Here is a 25,107-nt window from a genome sequence, read left to right as displayed (position 1 = left end):
TCACAGCCCCTTTCGAGCCTGGCCTGGCCTATCAGAGGAGCCGCAGGTGGGGAGGAAGGACCCCCCACCCCCCCCAACCCCCCACCACCACCCTGCCCTCCGGCACACAATGAAATGCGAGGAGGTGAAGTTGCCCTCTGCCTGTCCTTTGCCCAGCCCAGAATCAAATGCTTTCACCCCTGTTCAGTCGTACCTCACTCTATGCCTCCGGCCCTGTTCTATTTATAGATTATTTATTGTTTTCAACTAAATAAAGTGGAAACTGCTACCAGCAAGAGACAGACCCGGGCGGGCCCCTGGTCCCCTGCTTTCTCAGCTCTGCTCACGGCAGGCACCTTCCCAAGCAGCACCACAAATCTGACCTCCACCCCTGTTCCCCCTCAGAGAACATCTGGTCAGAAAGCCAGAATCTCAGGGTGAGCTTTTTGTGGTTCAGCTTTTCCTTGGGCAAATCGTTGGAAGATAACCCACACCCCCGGAGGTTCTAGTTGTCTGTTAACTTTATTTTAATTGAAATGAAGGCATAACATGTCCTAGAAAAATAAAGATTTAGGATACAAACTAGACACAGGGGTCAGGGTTGGCCCGAGGGTCAAGGGATCTTTGGTCTGGGGCTGGACGTGCTCCCGAGGGCTCTAGTCCAGGAGGAGCTAACGGAGGACCCTGGCCCACAGACCGCACACCCGCATCCCTCGTGGGCAGGAAGGGCCCGGCGGGGAGGGTCCGTCAGTCTCCGGGCACAGGACTGCCCGTCCTCCACCCTCGGATTCCAAGCAGTTCTGGGAACACTGGATGTCAGTGGAGCTATTAATAGTGTTTCAGGGAGTGATAGGGAGAGGGCTCAAGGGGGTTGGAAATCCAGGCATTCGGCAGGGCTTTCAGCTCACAGCTAGTACCAGGTCGAGGGGGGCAGAGCCCCTGAGTCAGGAGCCCCAAATCTCCCCATGTAGATCAGGAGGCAGAGCAAGGAGAGGGCTGTAACAGAGGAGGCGTCCCGTCAGAGGACGGTGCCCCGGACAGGAGTGGGCCTCCAGGGCGTGGAGAGGTTGAGCGGCCGCGGGGAGGGTGTAGTGTGTGTGGATGGCAGCCGTCTTCGTGTTTGAGAGGCTCCCTCCTCCCCGCCGTCCTCGAGCACCATTGTCAGGGGAGGCCACGGGGCCCGGCGGGTCACAGTTCCAAGGGCTCTTCCACAGGCACCGACTGTAACTGGGTCAGGACCTTGGTCTCCGCTTCCAGCCCCTCGTCAACCTCGCCCCCCGCCGTGGCCCCCAGGAGCAGCCCCTCGGGGTCAGGGTCCGGCAGCCTCAGCACCGTGTGGGGGGCCTGTGTCCCCAGCCCCTTCTCCGCCTCTAGCAGCCCCTCGGTGCCGGCGCTCAGTTCCAGCCCGGCTGGCCAGATCGGCACGGCTGCGGGCGACAGCAGGAGCCCCTCGGGCGGAGGCGCCTGGAAGCCGGGCAGGAGGCCGGAGGAGTCTGGGGAGAAGGGCAGGCTGGCGGCGGCCGGGGCAGGGGGCGGCTGCGCAGACAGTGCGCCTAAGGCGTGGGCCTCCGGCAGAGCGGGGCTGGGGGCCACCGGGAGGGCTCCTTCGGGGACTGAGATGGCCGCATCTGGCTTCAGGGGCAGGGCCAGGCTGGGGGCCGGCGACAGGACCTGGGAGACCAGCATGCTGGTGGGGAAGGTGGCGGTGAGGATGATCTTGCCCTGCTGCACGGCCACACCTGTCACGATGGGGCTGCCAGACACGGGGTTGGCCAGCAGGAAGTTTCCTGTGGGGAGAGGAGAGGGGCCAGGCGCAGAGGTGAAGAGTACGCCGCCGGAGGGCAGGCAGGGAGATCAGCCGGAGGCAAAAGGAGCCCCTTCAGGGTCAGGGTGAGGCCAAGTCTGCGTGGCTCGAGCCTCAGGGTACTGCCTGGCACGGGAGGGTCTGGGACCCGCCGGGGATGAGCTCCCCACTCCCCACCGTTGCCCCAGGAAGCCCACTGACAGCGCCATCCCTCCCTGAGGTAACTGTACCCCCCGCCCAGCCACCAGAAAGGGGTACCTGGGGCAGTGGCCGAAGGCAGCTGAAGGGCAGTCACGCCCACCCCAGAGTTTATCAGGTGCACGTTGGCAGGGCCCGGGGCAGCTGCCACCTTCACGGGGCTGCCTGGCCCAGCTGCCAACAGCTGCAGTGGCCCCACAGCCTGAGGCAAGGTCACCACCTGGGAGGTGGGCACCACCTGGGGCAGGTTCAACAGTGGGGAGGTGGGGCCCAGGCCGGCAGGGTAGCCAGGGGGTGGGGAAAGTGGCACCACTTGTGGAGCAGCCACGGAAGTCACTGGTCCTGGGGGCAGAGGAAAGGTGGCAGCTGGCGGGGGGCCAGGCACCACTTGGGGCAGCGGCCCTGGGACCTCCTCTCCAGGCGGCCCTGAAGCAGCCACCTGGGCCCCCTTGGTCTCAGGGGCTTCAGGCTGAGCCTCCTCCAGGCGAACCTCCCCAGTCTGAGGGTCCAAGACCAGGGAGGTCTTGCCCTCGCTGGCCCCCTGGGGGCTGGGCTGCGGTGCAGGGGCGCCCCCGCCCCCGCCGAGCAGCAGGGGGCCCAGGCTGGAGGCCTCGCCCAGGGCCAGGCCGTTGATGATGACGGGGCTCCCATTGAGGAGCACCGCTGGAGAGCCGCCGGCGGCCAGGAAGCTCCCGTTCACCAGGATGGAGGAGGAGGCGGGGCACGGCGCGGGAGGGGCGGCCCCGGCCAGGAATATGGAGCCCTGGGCGGGGGCCTCGGCCGCCACTGGAGCCGCCCCCCTCTCCAGGTCCTCAGGGCTGCGGCTGGACTCGTCCTCCGTAGTGGGGTTCCCATCAGATTCACTGGCCGGAGAAAGGATTGTGAGTTGTGGTCCCGAATGCTGTGTTTCCCCGCTGGCCAGCCCGATTCCTGCACGGAGCCGGCTGCAAAGTGCTCGGAGGAAGCACAAGCCGCCCACTGCCTCTCCACCTTTCCCCAGCCCAAGTTCATGTGCACCATTTCAGGGGGTTATGAAACCTCATCTCTGAGACCACCCAAGGGTCCCAGGGAGGAGCCTCTGCAATACCACTGACTAAAGGCTCAAGCTGGCCGCTTTGGGGGGCGGGAAGGAGGCCCTCCTCTCCCAACTCCTCGGCCTCAGGGCCCCGGAGGCTGAGCAACCAGGCTGCCTGAAGTCTCCTGAGTCGGCCTGAAAGCAGCCGAATGGCTTTGGAGAGAGTAAGGAGGTAGTCGCCCGCTCAGTTCCCGGTGCCCTCCCCCGACCCCCCTCCTCCCCGGGCGTCGGAGGAGTAGGAGGCCGACGCGCAGGGTGGGAGGAGAAGGGCTTGGGTTACAGGGAAACCGGAGCTGGGGAAGGTTCACGTTTCACAACAAAGACAGAAGACGGACCACGCTGTTTGGGCCCTGAGGGGGGGCGGGAAGCGGGGAGGTGAGACCGAGCAACGGTCAGGGAGGGCCTGGCCGCGAAGGGGCCTGAACAAGCCCCTACGACCGGTGGGGAGGACAAAGGCCCCTCCTCCTTTCCCGCAGTCCCTCATTTTCTCACTGCCGCCCCGAGTCTAGCCGCGGACACGGATGGGATCTGGGACGGAGCCTTGAATGGAGCAGAGAGAGGCGGTCTCTCGGCCTCCGCGAGAGGAGCATTGGTGTCCGGGTGTCTGGGAGAGGGCCGGGGCGCGTGCCCGTTCCATGCACACGGATTCCCCGCGCTCGGCTGGCGCCTGAGGGTGTGAGCGAGGGGTGTCCGAGGACAACGGGCATTGGTGTGGGCGGGGGGGCTGGTGGATGGCACGTCCCCGGGAAAGCGGGACTGGCGCCGCCCGGGTTCCCTCACCTCTTGCAGGGCGCGCCGCCGCCGCCCCCGGTCCGGTCGCGCTGTCGTCGGTTCTTGAACCAGTTGCTAACCTGCGTGAGCGAGAGGCCGGTGAGCGTGGCCAGGCGGCGCTTCTCGTCCGGCGTGGGGTAGCGGTTGCCGCGATAGCAGGCCTTGAGCGCGGCGCGGGACCGCTCCTTGAAGCAGTAGACGGTCTCTTCGCCGTCCCAGATGGTCTTGGGCAGCGGGAACTTCTTGCGCAGACGGTACTTGTCCACCGCGCCCAGCGCGCGGCCGCGGGCCCGTTCGGCCTCGTGGTAGCGCGCGCGCAGGTAGAGGTCCTGCAGAAACGCGTGGTGGGCGGCGGGGAAGGGGCGGCTCTCGAGCAGCCGGTAGAGCTCGGCGTACTCGCCCCGCTGGAAGGCCACCAGGGCCCGAGCGCGCAGCACCGGATCGCTGCCACGTAGGCGCTCGGCCGGGGGCAGTGCGCCCAGGAAACGGCTCAAGCGGCCGGCGTGGCCCGCCTGTAGCAGCGCCTCGCACACGCACGCCACCTGCTCCGGCGAGAAGCGGAGGCCCGTGGGCGGCTCGGCAGCGGCCTCGGGGGGCGACCCGGGGACGCCCGGGGATCCCGGGCCCTCCACTTTCACCGCCGCTTCGCCCGCCCCGGCCCCGGCCGCCGCCGCTGCCTCACCCTCGGCCGCCTGCAAAGTCTGCAGAAGCTGGCGCGCTTCCTCCTCCTCCTCTTCGGTCGCCGCCGCCGCCACCGCCTCCCCCCCAGCCGCCGGCCCCGCGCTCGGCTCCGCAGGCAAGGTAGCCATGTTTTGCAACTTTGGGAAGTTCCTCCCTCCTTCTCCTCCTCCCTCGGGCTTTCCCCAGCCCCCTCCCCCGCCCGTCTCCTCTCCCCGCACCCCCCCAGCAACTTCGCGCTTCCCGATCTTCTCCCGCCGACCCCGCGTCTTCCCCCTCACCACCGATGCCAGGCCCAGTTCTCTATTAGGGTCTCTGTCCCAGTGTCTGTGTGTGTGCCCGTCCCCCTCCCCGTCTGTTCGTGATTCTCCCTTTGTTTTCCCTCCGCCTCAGGCCGCGCTTTTTGCCTCCCCCCCGCGTGTGCCTCTGGCTCAGGGCCTCAGTTTCCCCATCGGGACAACGGAGAAGGCAACAGGCCGTCCGGGAGGGCTAAGGGCGCGAAGCCGCCTCCGCCCCGAGACTGAGCTTCTGCACGCCTCCGTCTCCAGGGTCCTCCGAAGGCCCCCCTCACTCCCCATCTCGGCCCGCGCTCCGCCCCTCGGAATTCCCGGCTCCGCAGGGGGGCGGGTCTGGCTGGGAGAAGGGGCGGGGGAAACGGGTTAGAAAGTTTGCAGCAACTTTTCTTGAACGTAAGTCAGTCCCTGGAACGGATGCGCGTGGCCCGCGCAGGCGCAGTGGTAGGAGGATGGCTGCGCTAGCTGCCAGCCCAGCAACCCCCTTCACCGCGGTCTGATGGCACAGCTGGGCCACAGCTGGACAAGAGGCGGTGCCTCCTGGTGGCCCGCTCTTCTTCTCCTATTGGCCAGATGTCGAAGCCACGCCCCGCAGCCCACCCCCACCCCTGATACGTCCGCTTCGCCTCCCGCTAGCTTGCTGCCAGGCCATTGGCCACCTCCACTCGCCTTCCTATTGGCCCACTGAAAAGCCTCCTGCCCTCAAAGCAAACAGCGGACACGAAGGAATTTCAGAATTTTGGGCAGACGAGAGGGCCTTTTATTCGCGAGGATCGGGGGTGGGGTCCTAGGTGGGGAAAGACAATAAATACCGAGGAATGTCGGGGTCTCAGTGCATCCAAAACGTGGATTAGGGTGCTGGGGTCCTGGAGCCTGTCAGCGGGTCGGAGGAAAGGTCAATAAATACCCAAACTGCCGAGGCGGGCGGAGCCGGCTGTGGCTCCGAGAGCAGCGCACGTGAGGAGGGCGCGAGAGTCCCCGAAAAAAGCGGGGCTGTCAAAAGGCAAAGGCGGAGCTCGCGCTAGACGTTCACCGCGGAAAGAGAGTCTTCCCGGGAGGGCAGGGCCTCATGCACAAGGAGGATTTGTGGTTTGCAAGCCGATGTGGGTGGGGGTGCCTGGAGGGTGAAAAACAGATGCCGAGCCCTGGCCCTGCTGCCTTCTCTAGGTCGCAGCTTGCCCATCCACGTCGGGAGCCTCAGCTAGGCCGGAGAAAGGAAGAGGTCCGCGATCCCCCCAGCAGCAGCAGCAGCAGCATTCCCGGCTACAAGCCTCCCTTGAGCCGCGGCCCCGGCTCCTCCCTCCCCAGCCGCCAGGGGGCGGGCCCGGATCACAGGGCTGGAGCTGGGGCGGAAACCCACGCTCGGAGTGCTGTGAACTGGGGGACGGTGGGAGCGGCTTCTGGGCCGTGCCTGGGTCACCAAACCCTCCAGCGGAGCCCGAGTGTAGGACAGGCTCGGGTTCTAGGGTTCAGGCGGCGAAGGCGGCTCCTGGGCGGGATCAGACTGCGGCAAGATAGCCGGCGCAGGCCACCAACCCAATGCAGCCCAGGGCGGCGGCACCAGCCAGAGCAGAGGCGAACAGGAGCAAGGAACGCGCCTCCGATAGGCCAGGCCTAGGGACCTGCGGGGAGAGGGCGGGGGGGGGGGGTCAGCACTGGCGACGTGGGCCTCTGATTGGCTCCTGGGACCAGCCCCGCCTACGCCCATAAGAGGGTCCACACACTCCCTGCACCCGCCCCGCCCCCCTCACAGCGAGGGTAGCTGTGATTGGTCGGCTCGGAAGCCTAAGTCTTGTCCCAACTCCTCATTGGCTGCTTCCTAGGGGCCTGTGTTGATTGGCTGCCCGAGCATCCTCCCTCCCCGCCGCGGGCCCCACCCCGCAGAGGCGCAGCTAAGCAGAGGCGGCTTGGGGTACGTGGAGCTGGGCGGGGTCGCGCGGCGGGCGGGCGTGAGCAGCCGGACGTACCCTGGCAGGGAGCAGCAGGTGGCGGCGGTGCATGGGGCCTGGCCCCACCAGCGGGCACTGGCCCAGAGCCACGGCCGGGGGGCCATCTAGCTGGAGAGAGAAGGGACAGGTGACCCGATCCGAGCCCAGCTCGGCACGGCCGCCCTCGGCGGGGTGCAAGAGACAGAGAGGGGAGTCGAGGTCGGGGAGGTCATCTAGGGAGATCCTGGATGGGATTTGGTGAGAGGCCTGAACCGAGGGAGATCTGGGAGATTTGGGCATGAATGGAGGGTGTCTGCTGACTGGAACCTCAAAGAGGTAGGGGTGAGCCTCTAAGTCTGGACAGGGGTACGGGGAGATGGGGACAGAGTCTGCGAAGGGGGCAGCAGGCTTGACGCAGGGGAAAAAGAGGGGTCTTACATGGGAAGGTGGATCCGTGGCCCGGGGACTGGGGACCCCCGTGACAGCTGGAAGGAGAAGAGAGAGGCGTAGGGCGCGTGGAGGGACGGAGAAGGGCGGTGGCGCGGCGTGCCCCAGCCTGGGCCCCTCACCCTCCCCCAGGTGTATACACACGCCGCGGGCCCACCTCCCCGCCCCCCCCCCCTGCCCGCCCCCAGGCCGGCGCCTCAGGAAAGGTGGTGGATGAGGGACTCGCCTGCGGCTCCCCCGGCCTGAAGCAACTCCATCCGTTCCTGCAGCTGCCGGACGTGCGCCTCCAGGTCTCGGTTACGGGCCTGGGCCTCGCGGAGTTGGCTGCAGGGGAGGTAAGGACCGTGAGCCCTTCGGGATTTCGGCTAGAGAGGCTGCTAAAGGTAGTGACTGTCCCCGACTCCCGACCCCGACCTGGCGAAGTTCTGGTTGGCCGTTCGGATGGCCTCCAGCTCCTGGCTCAGGCTCTGTCGGGTAAGCACCTCCTCCTCCAGGGCCTCCTGGAGTTCCCGCAGCGTCACCTCGGCCTCTGCCACCGCCTCCGGAATGGCCTCCGGAATGGCCTCTGGAACTGCCGCTTCAGCCTGGGTATGGGAACCGGGCTTAGGGCTGCCTGTGGCTCCTGGAGCATTCGAGACTTAGGCATAGGTTCCAGGCCTGGGATCCTCCTTTGACCTCCATTCCTGCACCCCCGAGATCTTTCTGGAATCCCCACAGCTCCTTCCCCTCCTTCCCTAACCCAGACCAGCCCTCGTCTCCAGCCTTTAATCTGGTCTCCTCCCATCCACCTTCCACACCAAAGGGCTGTTCCTATAACACTACGCAGCTTGACCATGTCCCTCCCCTGGAGAATCTCTCCAGCCCCTCAGTGCCCTCAGGAGGAGGCCCACCACATGAAAACTAAAGGCCCCGTCTGGTGTGCGTCTGCTGGCCTCTTCAGCCTCCCCTCTCCTCACTCCTCACCCTCCTTCCTCCTGGAACAACGCAGCCTTACTACCCTCCTTTCATGTTTCAGAGCAAACCGGCTGGTTCTCACCTCAGAGCCCTTACTCTTCTCTTTGCTGACCAGTGGGTGGTCCTCCTCCTTCTCCAGGGCTTCCCCTCCCCAGAGAGTTCCCCTCCATGCACACTCACTGACCTGTTTTAATTTCTCTGTGGGGATCATTTCTGACTGAAGTAACCTTGTCTCTACTTTGTTTTCCATCTCTTTCTGTCGAGGAAGCGCCCAGAGGGCCTAGCACCCCAGGGCGCACACTACCCCCGAAGGCCTCCCTCTGCTCCCGGCCCGTCCCTCACGGACCCGCTCCTCTAAAGACTCCTAAAGACTCACCGTTTCCTCTGCTGGGGGCACCATGGGTTCCAGGCTGGGCTCTTGCAGCGGCTCAGGCAACGCCTCGGCCTCCAGTTCCATGGGCGTGGAGCCCGGGATCTCATCATCCCTGGGAAGGGGAAGAGGAAGAGGGCGAGGGGAGGAAGAGCCGGCCTCACCCCAGAGGCTGCCGATCCCCTGCGTTTACAGCCAGGACTCCCTAGCCTGTGCCCTGGGGCAGCCAGACCTGAAGGTTCCAGGCTTGAGGAGGGGGAGGGGCAGAGTGAAGGCAACAAATTGCCAGGCTGGTGGGACAGGTCCTCCTCTCGTTAGGAAAAGGCCTGCCCCTGGCATGGCCTCAGGCCCCTGGAAGCTGGCCTCTCTGCACCTTCCTCAGGAACCTGGGGTCAGGACACCCATGTTCCAGGATCTGCCCATCTCCGTCTCCATGTGCCCTTTACAGGCCCCTCTCCTAAGGGCCTCAGGAAGTGAGGGAGACACTCCCGGCTCTGGCCACCTCCGAAGAGGTGGTCTTCAGACTGGGTGTTGGACCCCAAGACTGACTCTAGACAGCAGCCACCCCCCCCACCCCCAGACCCAGGTGCTGGGAGGAAGACAGACCATCCCAAGGAATATGAAATTGCAATAAAAGTGATGTCCCCTCCAACCCAGCAGTCCCTCTTGTAGAAATATGTCTCAAGGACCCAATGATGCTCGACAAGCGCCAAGACCAACCTGCGGCTGTTCATCCAGCCTCGGTCATGACAGAGAGGCGGGTTAGCTGAGTCCTGACCCGCCCAGTAAGGAGAACACTCCCCAGCGGGTCAGGATTGTGTTATAGTTTGTTCAAGAAATGGCACTTGTGGTACATTGTCCACTAACAAAACAGATTAGAATACAGCATGTTCTCACAGCTGTTAGGTATGTGTGCTGTGAGCCAGGGACCGTTGCTGCTGGCGGCCTTCCTTTTTCTCATCCCTATTTTCTAATATACTTGTGATAAGCAATGTATTATTTTCAGAATCAATGTTTTAAGAAGGCTTTGTGGTTATGTAATTCAGTGAGTCCATGTTCTTTTAAGATTGACTTAACAATTCTAAACTTCTTATTCTCTAAGATTTTGAGGTCCCATGACTGTATACTAGAAATCTAAAAGTGGAAGGTCGGAAGATTCCGGAAGGCCGAGCCTGTGACTCTGAGGTTTTACATTTGAATCTAAATTTCAAAGTACTTATATAGTCTGAGAATTTAACGTCCTACAATTCTGGGCTCCTAAAAGTCCTTAGTCCCAAGACAATAAGGTTCCGAGACTGACCCTGCAATTCTCCTGGGCACCAACGGGCCAGGATGTGATAACCCCGAGCAGCCTCCTGGGGCCTCTGGAGGCAGGAACCCCCACCCCCACCCCACCCCCGTCCACTCCTCTCAAGCTGCACAGGGGCAGCACTTACCCAAGGGCCATGCAGGAATAGGAGGAGTAGCCCACGAAAGGCAGGTGGACCCCCAGTGGCATGCCTTCCTGCATATCCGACAGCGTCTCCTATAGGAGAGAAACACAGATGTGAGGTGACCAGCGGCTGTCAGGCATGGCCCCTCACTCACCCCTTCCCAGTCTTGGCTTTAAGTGCCCTCCCACCCCCCCACCCCAGCCTGGGGTCTATCTAAAGTGGACCCTGCGTCATTTTCTTTTATTACATCCTGCTGCTTCCCTCAGGGCACTTGCCACAGTATAATTATACATTTCTCCAGACTGTAAGTAGATGAGGGCAGGGACCAGGGCTGACTTGGTCCATGTGTGTCCCCCGCTGTGCCCAGCACAAAGGCAGTCAGGCTGAACAAGCACGGGATAGCTCATACAACAGCTGAGAGAGAGATGGCCTAAGCAAGGGAGATTCCTCTATGGTGCTTTCTCACCTCTCATCCTTCCAGGTCTCAGCTCAGATAGCCCCCTCCTCCAGGAAGCCCTCCAGGACCTTTCATGCTGGGTCAGGAGGCCCGCCTCCCCGCACCCCCTACCCCCATCTCAGCCCTGATCTCTCTGGGGCATCATTGTCTGGGGACAAGTCAGTGTCCTCCACTGGACTGTGAGTCTAGGTCACTGCTGGGTTCCCAGCCCTGGGGCCACACAGAGCAGGTGTTCTGGGGAAGGAATGATTTCAGGACCCCAGGAGGAGGGTACTCTCCTAACCTCAGTGTTACGGTGGTCGGATGCGGGGGTACCCTCTGCAGACCAGGGATCGCAGGTACCTACCCCGCCCCCGCTCACCATGGCAGTGAGCCCGTCTTCCACCACATCGAAGTTGCACGTGTCCGTGGCACCCTCGAAATCCGGCGTAAAGGGGGGCACGCTGTCTCGGAGGCTGTCCCAGTCAAGGCCAAAGAAGAAAGGATGCTTCTGGAAATCGCCTGCTCCATTCCGGCCCAGGCGCATCTCAGGGGGACACAGCAGCTGCTGGATGAGATCGCGAGCCTCATCAGGGACTCCTGCGTCTGCCAGCGGTAGAGACAGGTGCTCCTGCTCGGAAGGAGGGGAAAAGAGGAGATGTTACCTGGGAGCATGTGCGGAGAGGTCAGGGGCTCCCCGGGCTGTGCTCACCTTGTAGTGCACGATCTTGCCGTAGGTCTCAGCTGTGGAGTCGGCGTAGAAGGGCGTCTGCCCGTAGAACATTTCATAGGCGAACACGCCCAGCGCCCACCAGTCACACTCGGGCCCGTAGCTGCCAGTCCCGGGCCCACCGCCCACGGCCTGCAGGATCTCGGGAGACAAGTAGTCCGGGGTGCCCACAGCCACCAGTGACCGCACCTGAGCCAACAGGATCCGAGCTAGGCTTGACCCCGCCCCTCCTAGCTCTGGCTCCGCCCCCTTAACCACTACCCTAGAGCTTAGTCCCTCCTTTTGCCTGTTCTAAGCCTGAGCCACAGGCAGGCTAGGGCCTGGGTCGCCTCCTTCTTTCCCCTTCAAATCTAGTCCTGCCCTCACCCTGGCTCTGCCCGCACGCCCCAGCCCCGCCCCCACGCTGCACCTCCGGTTCCTGCTCCCGACCCGTCATTGGTAGTCCGAGTTGCCCAAGAGCGGCGCACCGCTCACCGTTCCATCCGCCCGCAACTTGAGGCAGGAGCCGAAGTCTGCCAAGCGGATGTGGCCGCAGCGGTCCAGCAGGATGTTGTCCGGTTTGATGTCCCTGCGCGGAGGGAAGAAGGGAAGGGAGAGGGATAAGTGAGCCTCTCTCCCGCCATCTCACCAGGCTCCACCCCACTAGGCAGCACCGCCTGGGCCCCACCCTCTTAAGGACCACGCTCTCCGATTCCCGCGGCCCTCAGCCCCTGCAGCGCCCACCTGTGCACGTAGCCCAGCCGGTGCACCGAGTCTATGGCCATGACAATCTCGGCCAGGTAGAAGCGCGCCATCTCGGCCGGGATCCGCTCCCCAAACTTGCTCAGCAGCGTTAGCAGGTCCCCGCCCACGTAGTACTCCATGACCAGGTACTGGGAGGGGGCGTGTCACGGGGGGTCGGTACCCCGCCTGGGCGCCCACGGCCGATAGCCCGGGACAAAGACTCCCAGAGACGCCCCATCCCTGGGCAGAGACTCCGCAGCCCCAGCCCCAAGAGATCTTCCAGGACAAATCAGAGACACGCCCACCCCCAATCCTCGTTCCCCTACGATGTCACTGGACAGAGATTCACTTCCCCCACCCCCGACCAAGAGAGTCAGGAAAAAGAGAACCCGGAGACCTCCCGATTGTCCAGGGTATGGAGCCCAGATACCCCCTGCCCAGTGGCTCCCACATAGACTCTAGAGACTCTCATTCCAGGTAGTGCCCCCGGAATCAACCTGGGGAAAAAGGCGGTAAGGGACATCTCCCATCCCGGGAAAGGAAGGCCAGCTCCTACCACAGGCAGGGACTGCCGCATGCATTTCGAGGCACCTCTCCAATCCTAGAACTTCCTCTGCCTGCCCGCACCTCGATAATTGACAGCCTCAGGGGTGGGGGTCCGTCCCTCTAGTCGCCCGGCCTGGGGCTCACCAGGTAGTTCTCGTCCTGGAAGGCGAAGTGCAGCTGCGTGATCCAGCGCTGGTCCCCGTTCACCAACACATCCCTCTCTTCGCGGAAGCACGACACCTGCGGGGCACCCGGAGGAGCTGAAGCGGACGGGGGTGGAGGACGGAAGGGGGGGATCCTCAGCACCCCGCACACCCAGCCCGGCCGTCACCTCGCCTCTCTTCAGCATGTCCCACTTATTCATGATCTTCATGGCGTACACCTGGCCCGTCTGCTTCATCTTCACCACCGCCACCTGAAAGCCCAAACAGGGTAATGAAGCGGAGGTGGCGGGGAAACACCAGGGCTCCCCCAGATTGGATTCCACCCTTAACCTGGGCCAGACTTGGCTCCGCCCCCACTTGGCAAGCCACGCCCATTGGCCTCAAGCCCCGCCTTAGGTTCTAAACTCAGTCATTCATCAATTTCTAAGGCCCCGCGTCCGGAACTCCAACATCCCGCCCACTGCAGGAAAAGTCAGGTCTCTAACCCCACTGAGCTGCCTCCGCTGCTCCAGGCTCACCTCGCTGAACGCCCCACGTCCGATCACCTTCAGAATCTCGAAGTCATCCCTCTGCAGTCGGGCCTCCTTAAGCCTCTCCGCGATGGGCTCCACTGGGGGGGGAGGGGGCGAAGGGGGGGGGGATGAGAACCGAGAATCACAGGGACTGACACTGGAGACGAGGAGAGAGAGTCCCACCCTCTGTCACTGAGTCTCCCCTGCCCCTGCCCCTCCCCTTAGCACTAGTCGGCCTCCTTAAAGACTTCACATAAACATTATGTGAGGCTTTGGGGACCCAAAACTGCTCTTGTACAGAGAAAAGTGGGATGCCTGGGAACCCCTTTCTGGGACAGGACACTGGGCCAGAGGGCTCGAGGGGGCGCAGGATGGACAGGGTGAGGTAACAAGTCTGCCGAAGGGAGGCCCTGAAGAACAGAGGAAGAAGAAATAGGGCCAGTTCTTAGAGCTCCCTGGGCTTCCGGGCCCCTACTCCCGGTGACCCCGCCCACCCCCAGGGCTCTCATTCAGCCTGTTTTGGGTCATGGCCCAGAGCCTGCAGTTTAATCCTAGGCTCAGATACTGGTGGCTCTTGGACCACACTCCGGGAAACCCTGAGTTCAGGGCTGGGGCCAGGAGAAGGAACGGGAGAAGGAACGGGAGAGGGAGACAAAGCCGGCGTGGCTCTGCATCCCGGCTCCAGTGCTGCAGGCACAGCCAAGTGTGTTATCTCTACGCTCTCAACTCCGGGAGGAGGTTTTACTATTACCCCTTATCTACAGATGAAGAACCAAGGCTCAGACAGGTGAAGTCCTCTGCCCAAGGTCCTACAGCTAGCAATGTTACAGACAGCAGTTTGGGAGGGGGAAGGCAGAGAGTGGAGGCAGGGGGAGAGGGAAGCCTTGACTCCCGGAGGTGGAAGAAGCTGGGAGCTTCTGAGGCAGCAGGGAGAGAGCAATGGGTGCAACTAGGAATGAGGGAAGAGACAGTGGGTTATGGAGAGGGTTCGGGGTTCAGGAAGAGTGGGCCAGCAGGGAAGCAGCAGCCAGGGCCCAGGATGGGGGAGGGAGGAGAGAGCCAAGACACTGAGCCCTTTTAAGGCAGCGGGAACCCAGGCCCCCTCCCCCGCCCCAGCGGCCTGGCAGGGGAGGGGCCGCAGGATGCTGCTCGGGCCACAAAAGGAGTGCTCCTTACAGGAGAGCTGCCCCCACCTCAGGTCTCAGTTCATCCTCTGCAAAAGAGGGGCTGAGAGAGTTACTAAGGGCTGGGGGGATGTGGGGAGAAGGTTCTCCCAGAGGCCAAGTGGTCTAGCCCTTGGCCTCCACCTTCACATCTGCAAAATGGGGAGAGAGAAGCAGGGCCTGGGTCAGAAAGAGATGGATACAAGAAAAGAGGGAGCGGGAGAAGGAAGAGAGACAGGAAACAGGGACGGGGACAGGGACACACAGAGCCTAAGGACCAAGAGCAAGCCACTGAAGGGCAGACAAGTGGAGGGACAGAATGGCAGATGTTAGAGAGACAGAAACCCAAGTGAGCCTGAGCCTGGGCCAGGAGGGAGTGGGGCAGACAAGGCAGGAGGCTGAGGCTGAAGATGAAGCATCTTCCCTCTGGACCTGTCTCCAGGGGAAGACTTGGCCCAAAGGGACTTTGGGTGGAGGAGGAACCTACAGAGAAAGTGGGCCCACGCAGAAGAATCCTAATTCTTCCTCCTCCAACCAGGGGGTGGAGGGGGTGCTCGGTGGGGCCTGTGTGCAGAGCTGGTTCTCCCCGGGCCTGCCTGAGTCACCACGCCCTCCCAGTGCCTGGGCACCTGTTGCAGCAGCTGGAGAGGCTGGCGCCGAACACCTGCCTGTCGGCCGCGCCCCTGGCAGCTGCCCTGTGTTGTCCCTTCCGCTTGCCCCTGCGCTCTGGGGAACCAAGGTGGAGGGCCACGGGGCCCATTTTGGTGGGGAGGGGTCCTAGGAGACAGGGCTCCCCGGCCTGTCCCTAGGCCTAGACTCGGGAAGGCGGTGCGGGGGGACCGTGAGGGGCTGTGCCCAACCCAGCTTACCATGGCTCCCAAGTCATGATTCTGAGTCATGGCTGCCCTGGCCTCTGCTCACCTCACTCTGCCCTGCCAGGGGGGCACAGGGGTAGGCAGATGTCGCCCCAAGACCCAGCCCCAAGTGCTGGGCCCCTGAATGGGAGGTTTTCCCCATGTCCGTCCTGCCGCCAACACCCAGCCCAGACCCACCTCCTCCCTCTGCCCTGCCCCCACCCCCAAATCTGGGGGGTGCCATGCAGGTAGGTAGGCACTCACCCCACTCCAAGAAGTCGGCCACATACTTGTCCTGGGCCAGGTCGGAGGCGCCCAGCTCCTGGTGGACGCCCAGGAGAAGGTCGAGCAGGGGCTCCAGCCCCAGGAAGCTGGGGTCCAGCACCAGCTGCTGAAGCCGCCTCAGCCGCACCTCGGCTGACATGACGGGCAGGCAGCACCATGGCCCCCTCCCCGGGCCAGGGGCTCGGGGTCCTCCCGTCACGGGGCCTGGAGGGCCCTGTCCATGCCCTGGGGCCCTGGTTGCATGTCTGCCTGTCCCTGGCTGTCCCCTGGGCCTCTCTGGCCACTTCTCTCTGCTGGCTGCTAAGGCCTCCTCCCCTTCTCCCCACCCCTCGGTCCGGCCCCCTCCAGCCTCCCAGCCTTAACCCCTCACAAGCCAGGCCCCCCAACTTGCTCCTTCCAGGGCCCCTCGGAACGCTTCAGTGTGAGATGAGGGGTGGTGGAGAATCTCTACCCTCAAACTACCCCCCCACTGAAGAGGCAAAGCACAGAGGAACGCTACAGGTATGACAGATGCCAAAGATGAGCCCTCCCATTCCCCAGAGGGGACCAATTGAGGCTCAGAGTGATTTGGTAACACCCCTCCCAAGCTCTCGAGTTGGGAGCAGGGGAAAAAGGGGTGAGGCCTGGGAAGGGGGGCGGGAGGCCAGGGCAGCTTTGCGGGTGACTCAGCCAAGGAGTCAGACTTTGGGATGGTTTAAATTTAGCCCTCAGGCCCTCTGCTTTACAGTGACTATTTTTTGGCAGGAGATGGGGAAGGGGTGGTGAGAGAATCGGGAAGGGAGGCCCTCAGGAGCCAGGATCAGGGGTGACCCACTGGCCAAAGCCTGGGGGAGGCAAAGGAGCCCCCAAAATAGCTCCTTGGACCCTGGCAGCGCAGCCACATTCCTGCCCAGGCTAGGATTAGAAACAGAAACATTTCGGGGGGTGGAGGGTGGAGCGGGAAGACACCACTCCCTGTGGCTCCAGAGAGCCAGCCAGGAGGGATTTTCGCTGTTCTTTCCAGGGTGGACAGTTCTCCCAGAGGAAACCATGGTCTCTAATTGGCCCTGGATGCCTGGGCCCGGCCAAGCCAGGCCTGAGGCAGCAGAAGGCCAGGGCCTATGCTGTGGAAGCTCACTCTGGGCATCTCGGGAGCTGCCTGGGGGGCCCCTGTAATATCTGGACACTTTGAAACAACTTTTAAAACTCCCACTGAAGACTCTGGCCTGGTGGCTCTCTTCCCTCCGAGCGTTTGGAGTGGGGCGAGGGATACTCTCCTCTGTCTGAAGGGCCCTGCCCGGGGCTGGCCAGCGGCAGATCCACCAGCTGTGTCCCTCGGGCACATCCCTCCTCTGGTTTTCAGTTCTTCCCGCCCTCAAAAGGGGGTCGGGGGGAGGCAGGGCCTAGCTCTTCCTCTGGATGAAGTGGATTCTAGGGCTGCGTGAAAGCACCCACACACTTCCTCCACACCTCCGCGGAAGGGAACAGAGACGCCGTGAAAACAGGGAACTTTAGTATAAATAAGAGGTCCTGGGGGACAGAGAGGACCCCAGGGGCTTCCATAATTTAACATTCTTCAAAAGCACAAGTAACAGCAAGGGCAGGGCGGGGGCCAGGGGAGGGGTGGGCCACCCCCTGCCCTGCACACAGGACCGAGAGGCGCACTGCAGAGCTGGGGCTCTTGTGGGCGGGGAGCTTCTCCCCCAGGAGTGACCAGTCACATGCTGGGGACAGGGATGAGGCTAACACTGATGTTTCAGAGGAAGGGGTCATTGTACTTGGCAGTGGTGGGGACAAGGCTGAGGCCACACGGGCCACTACATCCCCCCAGTGTCTGGGCCAGTCTGAGGGACCCTCTGCCCCAAATTTGTGCAGGGAGAGGGACCGGAGCAGTCCATCCGTCATGGTTAGTCCTGTTAATACGTTGATCCATGAGGTCAGCGGGGACGGTTATGCTAGGAGCTGGGGGCATGGGGTGGGGGACCCCGACATCCATGGCTTCAAACCACTGTGCCGCTTGGGGAGTTGCCTGGTTGGGAGGAGATGCCCTGGGGAAGATGAGAGCGGAGACAGGAGGGGGTTAGAGACCGCCTGGGGCTCTCAACAGTCCCACAGGGTGGGGGGCGGGGGGGGGGGGAGGCCAGCCTGGAGTCCCCCAGGCTGCTGCCACCCTGGCCTTGCCCTTCAATCCACCCCAGACCACCCAGACAGAGGCCGCTGCTCTAGGCTCAGGAACTTACATCTCGGCTAGCTTCCCTGTCCCAGCAGGTGGTACTTTTATACAATAATTAAAGTCCTCGGGTGATCCTGAGCAAAGAGGATGGGGTAGGGGTGGAGGTAGGGAGGAGAGGGGGAAACTGGGGTCCCCTTCTGACTGGGGAGGGGGTCCTAAGATTCTGGGAGGGAAGAACTTAGGGACAGTCCTACCTCTACCACTGACTTGCTGGGTGACCTGGGCCAACTTCCTTCCCCTGTCTGGGTCTCGGTCTCCTCGTCTGTGAACTAGGGAGATAGAGGGATCTCTTTCAGGACTTACCAGATTCCCCAAATCCCAATGCCCCTGCCTCTGAGACTGTACTTTAAGTTCTAGGGATTCAGGACCCTACAATTCCAAAACTGCTCGTCCAGGGAACCAGGCACAGCCCTCAGATCTGGCATCCTGGGCCCCCGAGCCCAAACCCTTAGGAGACATCTGAGAACACAGGTCCCAAGTTATAAGGCACCAGGCCCGCATTTCACCTTTCTAGGACCTTTCTGAACCCCATGGCCAACCCATCTTCAAGCTTCCCTGTCCTAAGAGGTGAGAAAGGTCATAAAGAGGCAGTGACTTGCTCGAGGTCACACAGGGAGCAGAAGTGCTGGACTGGACCCTGAGCCTGGGATTCCACAGCCCACGCCTCCAGCAGTGGGATCGGATCCCAAGAGTCTGACACTCAGGCTGGAAGCTGGGTGCACAGGCTCAATCTTGCCCATAGAGCTCGAGCTGCAGTATTAATAAAATTTCACCATTCCGTAAGACCTAGCCATGCTGGGCCCACCGGCTGCCCTTCTGATAACTGGCCATGTTCTCCACCACCCCCAGATGTCTCTTACGCCTGACCCTCTCTCTGCTTACCGCTGCTTGCCAAGCGTTCTAGAAGTCACTCTAAGATCTGAGAAGGCTTGTTCTGGGACACAGATTTCCATGGCTTCCCCTCACCCCACACGGCTAGAGGCTGTGATACTACCAAACCTCTCTGCCAATGCCCGCCTCCGCCTGGGTCCCAGGTGGGCTGGTGTGGGGTGACTCACCACCTTGCCCGGCCGGGCCCAGGTGCAGATGAGGCCCTCCTGGCAGGCGGTGATGATGCAGTCCTCCAGGAAGAGGAGGACCGTGAGCCGCTCCTGGGCGATCTTCTTGCACACGAGCGGCTCGAGCAGCGGCACCTCGTGGATGCGCGGGCACAGCGCGGTGCCCAGCACCTTGGCGGGGTCCAGCCGGCTTCGGGGGGCGGGGCCGCTGGGCTTGTCCCCGCCGCCCCCGCCCCCACTGCCACCCCGGCTGATGTTGCCCAGGCTGTGGTAGCGCTTGTGCTCCTTCTCGGCCCCCCGGTCCCGCCGCTCCTGCAGCGTGAGCGTGGCAAAGCGGCCGATGCTGAAGGGCGTCCCCGGCTCCGCCGCCGCACCCGGGCCGCCCGCCTTGCCGCTGCCCGCTGGGTGTGGGAGGCTGTTGGACCGCGACAGCGAGCGGGGCAGGGGCCCGGGGCCTGGCTCACCACCTCGCGAGCTGCCGGTGGCAGGCGGCGTGGTGCCAGGAGTGCCGGGGAGGGTGCGGGTGCGGGCCAGGGGAGGGTGAGGGTAGAGCACGTCTTCGGTGAGGTCCCACAGGCAGAACTGCGTGTCCTGGCCGGCCGAGCCGAAGCGGTAGGTGATGGAGCCGGCCTTGGGCAGCGGGGAGAGGGGGGCGCCCCCGCCCGAGCCTGTGCCCGCGGCCTCCGGCTCCTCCTCCTCCTCGCCACTCCGCTCCCCGTCGCCACCGGCAGCCGCCGCCTCCTCGGCCCTTGTGGTGTAGGGGTCGAAGGCCACGGCGTTGACCCAGGACTTGTGGCCGTGGCCTCGGGCCACCACGCGGCCCTCGGTGAAGGACCACACGGTGACCAGGTCATCTTCACCACCCGTCACGACGTAGCGCCCGTCGGGGCTCCAGCACACACAGAGCAGGCCCCCAAAGTAGCTCTTCATGAGCCCCCGCAGCAGCATGGAGTCGAAGTGGAAGACGCGCAGGCAGCCGTCCTGGCTGACGCAGGCCAGGTGCCGGCCGTCGGGCGAGAAGGCGAACTCGTTGAGGGGCCCCTCGCCCACCGCCCACTTGGCCAGCGGGTTGCGGGGCGCCTTGCTCTTGGCGGCGTAGACGGCGAAGCCCTCGCCCTGCTTCAGCAAACTGTACTGCGGCGGGGCCGAGGCGCACGGGTGGCTGACGTTGTACAGGTACAGGTGGCCGCTGGCGTGTGATGCCAGGAACAGGCTCTCTGACTCAGGCAGCCACTTCAGATATGTCACCTTGGTCTTGTCGATAAGCCGCTGCCAGGGGAGAGAGCGGGGGTCGGGAGAAGGCCATCCTCCCGGGGGCCCACCTCCTCCCCAGCCTGGTTCCCCGGAGAAGGTCATCATAAGTGGCCCGGGCCTACTCGGAGAGGAGGGACTGAGGGAAACGGACAGACACCAGGTTAGGGGAAAGCACGGGGAGAAGGGCTGCGTGAGCGGAGCTCCGTGGAGCCTCGATGTCCCTTCTTCGGCAGGAGGGCAGTGCTGCCTTCCAGAGAACTCTCCTCTGTCTAACCCCCTCCGCCATCTTTACGATGTCATGCTTAAGGCAAGATATTGAGTCACGGAGTATCAGCTCCCCCAAGGAAGGTATCTTTGTTTATTTGGTTCATTGTTCTAGCCCCAGAGCACAGAGCTGTGCCCGCAGGAGGCGCCTGGAAAGTAGTTCCTGGACACCTGAATGACAACCCCATCCTGTCAGCCGAGCATCTTTGCTCCTTTTTGTCCTCACAACTCACCTCCAAACCTGCAAGGAATCCTGTGGGCTTGATCTGCAAAATGTGCCCAGAACCTGATCTCTTCTCACCACCCCCAACTCCAACCACCCTGGTCTCAGCTGCCATCAGGCCTGCAACGGCCTAACTGACTGGCCTCCACCATCCGGGTCTCTTCTCTGCACAGTTGCCAAAGAGATGCTATTAAAACCTAAGTCAGCACCCGGCACTGTCTCTCCCACTCTGAACACCATGGCAGCCTTTCTCAAGCAGGACTCCGGGGAGAACCAAGCCCTAAAGCCCTTTGGCATCCACTGTCTGTAACAAATTAACTTCTTTCCCAGGTACCCAAGTTGCTTCCCATTCTCCATTCTCTGGAGAATTTAGAAATTAAATCAAATTGTTTCTGTGTTCTATGGCTCAGATGAACCCCAGTGGCAAGAGGCTCTAAAAGCCAAGGTCTTTTCCATGACCTGCCAGACCCTACATCTCCTAGCCCCTCCGAGTTGTTTCTCGGAGCTCATCTACTACCCTCCCCCTCAACACTGCTCTGGCCACACAGCCTTTTTGCTGTCCTGCTTCCGGCATTTGTCCTAGCTGTTCCCTCTACTCAGAATGTCCTTTTCTCCAATAATTTGTCTTGCATCCTTCAGGACTTTATTTCCATGTCACTTTCCAGTGAGACCTTTCCCAACCTCACCGAGCACTCCCCATTCGCCTTCCCTGCTGGATTTTTCTCCACGACACTCTGACACACAGCCTACTTAGTTATTTGATAACTATTTGTCTCCTCCAGCTAGATAAAAGCTCCACAAAGGCAGGGCCCTCTGTTTTGTTCACCGAGATGTAGTATTCCCAGTGCTTAGAACAATGCCTGGCAAAGAACAAATGCTCAGTGAATATTTTGTGAATGGATGACCTAGTCCACTTTAATCCATTCCCTGTTCCACTCACTCCCCTCTGCCATTCATGCACTCTATACACTTGAAACACCTTCTCAGAACAGAGAGAAAGAGATAGAGGACAAGAGTAGTTCTAGACACAGATAAGGTCTTTCACTGGCATTTCCCCTTCTGCCAGGTCCACCCAGGACTGAGCAACCTCCATGTATGATTTTACAACAGTCCTGTGAGGTAGGGATGGGAATCCCATTTTACAGAGGAGGAAAACTGAGGCTAAGGGAGGAATAGTCACCTTCCCAAAGCCATGCAGTGAGTAGATGGTGCAGCAAATATTTGAATCCAAAGCCCACAGGGCCCAGAATTTGAAAAGCAAGGGCTGTGGCTTCAAACAAATCCCAACCAGTAAGTAGCTTCAGTTCTCTAATCTGCAAAATGGGTATCACAATCCTAACCCATTGGTTGATGAAAACTCCAGGAGTAATGTGTTCAGCACAGGGCTAACACAGCATAGGGCCTGGGCACAGGGGGTGCAACCGTCATTATTAGCTATCATCACAGCAGCTGCTGTCACCCCATCCTCCATATCTGTCAGTCCATCCCCCATCTCTCCCTCATCCTGCCCCCCTCAGGCCTACACTGCTTCCCAGACAGCTGCAGTCTCATGGCAAACAGTGTATGGGTGGGTGGGTGGGAATGGGAGCAGTTCTGGGCCCTGGGGGCCCACAATCACCTCCTCATTGAATAGCTTGCTGGTGTCCTTCTTGATGAGATCCAGGTACTGCACTTGACCGGCTGAGAATCCCACCAGCAGGGAGATGGTCTCTGTGGCAGCAGTGAACTGGTTGAAGTCGTGGCAAGTGGGCTGGGTGCCCTTATAGATCCGCTTGTCAATTGGCTTGTTGAGGTCAATGGACTTGGATGGTGGGAGAAAACGAGTTAATGGCTTCTACCACTGAGAGGAAGGAAGAGGGTGTTGAGGTTGGGGGAAAACCACGAAGAGGAAGCAGGGTTAAATCCCTGAGGGGAGTGGGTAGGTGGATGGGTGAGCGGGGAGGGAAGGGGCAACCACAGACAGGAAGGAGGACCCAAATCACAAACAGAGGAAAAAACCAGGCAGGAAGCTTCGCCCCCTGCCACCACATGAGACCACAGTGCGTCCTCCCCAAAGTTGGACACCCCCAACTTCTGGGACACCCTTGGCCACGGTGTCAGTTTCAGGGTCCCTGTAGCCCCTGAGCTCCAATTCCTTTCTGTAATTTCAGCAACTCCCCTGGGTCTTAGCACCACTATATTCCAAGACCCTCAAAACTCAGGATCACCCAATCCCCAGAATTCTAAAGTCCAATGTCCCAGGATTCTCCTCACTTTGGAGTCCTTAAATCTCAGAATCCCCATCACAGTTCAGGGACCCATTAAACCTCATGGTCCCCCAAATTTTAGGTGCCTTCATCACCTCTGGGCTCTCAGGATCCCTATCACTTCTGGGGACCACCATAAACTCCAAGGGTCTCATGTCCTCTGGGACTGACATCACTTTAGAGACACCCATAACACCTGAGGATGTTCCCTCTGGGATGTCATTATCTCCAGATCTCCCATCAGCTCTGAGATTCTCATTTCCTCCAGCACCCTCATTACCTCCAGGACCCCAAGTTTCTCTAGGATCCCATTCACCTTCAGGATCCCTATTACCTCTAAGCCCCTATCACTTCCAGAATCCTCCTCACCTCTGGGCTCCCCAAGTCCCCCCAACACCCCCAGACAGCAATACCCCTGGGCTCTCCATCACTTCTGAGCCTGCATTTCCCATCACCTGCAAAATGCCTGCCAGCCAGCACCTTGGAGCACCCCATACCATCTCGGATTCCCCATCACCTCCAGAATAGTCACCATCCCAGGACCCTCACGCATAACCTCGGGATCTCACATGATCTCGAGGTTTCCCATCACCTCCAGGATGGCCAGCACCCAGGGAGCCTCCCATCACCTTTTAGAATCCTGTATTGCCTCCAAGAATCCTTTCCCCTTAAGATGTCCGTCACATGTAGGATGCCTATCTCAGGGTCCCCTATCATTCAGGGACTCTCCTGTCACTTGTGAATCACCTCAGGGATCCCCATCCTCTCAGCCAGCACCCAGGGCCCCACGATGCGGGCCGCTCACCCGTTGGCTCCCGCGGCGACAGCAGCCCGGGTAGAAATAGAGCTCGCGGCCCAAGTTGAAGCAGACGCGGTCTCCCCCAGCGCCCAGCCCTGCGGGCGTGGCGGGAGGCTCCCCGGCCCCGGCGCCGTCGGGCTCCCCCAGGCGCACGAGGCTGAGGCGCACCGCAGGCAGCGCGGGCCCGGGCCCTGGGCCTGCGGGCGGAGGGGACGGCGCGGGGCCCGCAGCACCGGGGCCGGAGGTGGAGGCAGGGCCGGGCAGGGGCTGCTGCGGCGGCTGGGGCGGCGCCGGGGTCTGGGAGGAAGCCGGACCCGACCTGCGAGCGGTGCCGTCGCCGGGGAGCAGCTTGTAGAAGCCTTCGCGGGTGCGGAACTGCGACTTGATCTCCGCACAATCCCCCATGGCAGCGCCGGGGCCCGAGCCACCCTCCGCGCCGCCCGCCGCCATCTTGGGCGACCCCCACCCCAGGGCCCCGCTGCTGCCGGACAGCCGCCTGCCGCCGGGCCCCCTGCCGGAAGCCGGGGATCCGCACCGGAAGAGGTGGTGTCGTCGCCCGGGCAACGCCTCTTCGATTGGCAACAGAGTAGAGAGGCGGGACGAGCTCCAGCCGTCGCTCCGGTAACGGTTCAGGACTGAAGGCGGGGCTACAAGGTGGGCGCGGCCTTCGTGCCTGCGGCCGACGTGGTTGGCTGTGGGGGCGGGGCCCGTAGGGAAAGGGGCGTGGTCATCAAAAGAGCACAGGTCCCTAGCAACGGCGCTCTGGGAACCGTTTGCCTAGCAACGGGAGCACCCTCAAGAGAAGGCCTCATCCAAACCTTGTCCTTCCCATGACGTCACCTGGTCACTCCAGGTGACCCTGGAGTCTCCCGAAGACTCCCAACATACACCCTCCGGTGTTTCCCACTTACATCTTAAAGTCCCCGACTGGCCACAGCATCTCCAACCATTCCTCCCCACCCCTGATGATCCCGCAAATCCCAGTGATCTCCATTGCTTCCATAAAACTCCAAGGACTTCATCTAACCCACTACTGATTAATACTAACACCAAACATCTCCACATTTCCCACCAACCTCCTATGTATCTCCATAACTCCACAATCTTCAACAATCTCACTCGGTCCTCCGACACCAACCAAAATTTTATTAATCCCTGCAATGCCCCCAGTGTCCCAATAATCCACTAGTAACCCAAAATCTCTTCCTGATCCCATCAGCCCCCTTATAGCCAGTGCCCCTCACTTCTTCTGACACCACCCTGCCCCCATCACAGATCTTCCTAGACCCACTTATTCAATCGCCTCCCAGATTTCTCACTGGAATGTCCCAGAAGCATCTCACACTCAACAAGTCCTGCAATGAAATTGACATCTTACTCCAAATCCTGCTCCTATCCTGTGTCCCCATTTTAGGGCTGGCACTGACATCCCCTCCAGTCACCAGGCTGCAGAACTCAGTGTCTCCCTAGACTTCTGCCATTTCCCTTCACTCCCTGATTCCAGTCCCCAAGTCTTTTGCATTCTGTCACCTGAATTCCCCTGTTCCAGTCCATTCCTCTGTGCAGCCCTGGTCTAAACTCCTCCTCTCCTGCTTGGGCCCTCCCTGTATCAGCCTTGTCTCTGCTCTCCCAGACTCCTGTCTCACCCCTCTATCTGCCCTCCACTTGGCATCTAGAGAGGTCTTTCTAAAGCATGAATATGATCAGG

General features: G+C 61.6%; 3 protein-coding genes and 2 long non-coding RNA genes across 17 annotated transcripts; 2 read left to right on the top strand and 3 right to left on the bottom strand.

Moving 5' to 3' along the window:
- Positions 1-488: 488 nt before the first annotated feature.
- Positions 489-4,675, bottom strand: SIX5 (SIX homeobox 5). Its single transcript, XM_059904716.1, has 3 exons — positions 3,837-4,675; positions 2,042-2,844; positions 489-1,766 (listed from the first exon to the last, which is right to left on the bottom strand). The coding sequence occupies exons 1-3, from the start codon at positions 4,634-4,636 to the stop codon at positions 1,168-1,170; spliced, it is 2,202 nt and encodes a 733-aa protein (XP_059760699.1). The 5' UTR covers positions 4,637-4,675; the 3' UTR covers positions 489-1,167.
- Positions 3,237-9,522, top strand: LOC132353496 (uncharacterized). 4 transcript variants are annotated; one of them, XR_009499039.1, is made up of 4 exons: positions 3,237-4,628; positions 6,622-6,710; positions 7,306-7,508; positions 8,396-9,522. It is a non-coding gene; the product is annotated as an uncharacterized LOC132353496 (long non-coding RNA). The 4 variants fall into 4 exon arrangements; XR_009499038.1 differs by having other exon boundaries at positions 3,245-4,628; positions 4,899-6,710; positions 7,362-7,508; XR_009499036.1 differs by having other exon boundaries at positions 3,245-4,628; positions 4,899-6,710.
- Positions 5,528-15,680, bottom strand: DMPK (DM1 protein kinase). Of its 7 annotated transcripts, XM_059904728.1 has the most exons (16): positions 15,323-15,680; positions 13,593-13,649; positions 13,048-13,141; positions 12,697-12,780; positions 12,510-12,605; positions 11,820-11,968; positions 11,571-11,664; positions 11,079-11,285; positions 10,734-10,997; positions 9,934-10,022; positions 8,504-8,612; positions 7,588-7,757; positions 7,400-7,497; positions 7,165-7,211; positions 6,766-6,851; positions 5,528-6,420 (listed from the first exon to the last, which is right to left on the bottom strand). In XM_059904728.1, the coding sequence occupies exons 1-16, from the start codon at positions 15,499-15,501 to the stop codon at positions 6,261-6,263; spliced, it is 1,983 nt and encodes a 660-aa protein (XP_059760711.1). In that variant the 5' UTR covers positions 15,502-15,680; the 3' UTR covers positions 5,528-6,260. The 7 variants fall into 7 exon arrangements, with proteins under 7 accessions (XP_059760711.1, XP_059760706.1, XP_059760705.1 ...); XM_059904723.1 differs by lacking the exon at positions 13,593-13,649 and having other exon boundaries at positions 6,766-6,855; positions 10,671-10,997; positions 13,048-13,139; XM_059904722.1 differs by lacking the exon at positions 13,593-13,649 and having other exon boundaries at positions 10,671-10,997; positions 13,048-13,139.
- On the top strand, positions 15,478-16,534 carry LOC132353497 (uncharacterized). Its single transcript, XR_009499040.1, has 2 exons — positions 15,478-15,844; positions 16,347-16,534. It is a non-coding gene; the product is annotated as an uncharacterized LOC132353497 (long non-coding RNA).
- A 284-nt stretch (positions 16,535-16,818) lies between these two features.
- On the bottom strand, positions 16,819-23,909 carry DMWD (DM1 locus, WD repeat containing). 4 transcript variants are annotated; one of them, XM_059904718.1, is made up of 6 exons: positions 23,406-23,909; positions 21,973-22,155; positions 18,614-19,882; positions 17,750-17,824; positions 17,563-17,629; positions 16,819-17,370 (listed from the first exon to the last, which is right to left on the bottom strand). In XM_059904718.1, the coding sequence occupies exons 1-5, from the start codon at positions 23,847-23,849 to the stop codon at positions 17,600-17,602; spliced, it is 2,001 nt and encodes a 666-aa protein (XP_059760701.1). In that variant the 5' UTR covers positions 23,850-23,909; the 3' UTR covers positions 16,819-17,370; positions 17,563-17,599. The 4 variants fall into 4 exon arrangements, with proteins under 4 accessions (XP_059760701.1, XP_059760700.1, XP_059760703.1 ...); XM_059904717.1 differs by lacking the exon at positions 17,563-17,629; XM_059904720.1 differs by lacking the exon at positions 17,750-17,824.
- Positions 23,910-25,107: the final 1,198 nt, after the last annotated feature.

The sequence above is a fragment of the Balaenoptera ricei genome, chromosome 19, assembly GCF_028023285.1.
Source record: "Balaenoptera ricei isolate mBalRic1 chromosome 19, mBalRic1.hap2, whole genome shotgun sequence".
Lineage (NCBI taxonomy): Eukaryota > Metazoa > Chordata > Mammalia > Artiodactyla > Balaenopteridae > Balaenoptera > Balaenoptera ricei.
The sequence above is the reverse complement of the archived record's forward strand: the minus strand, read 5'-3'. Positions and strand labels throughout refer to the sequence as shown.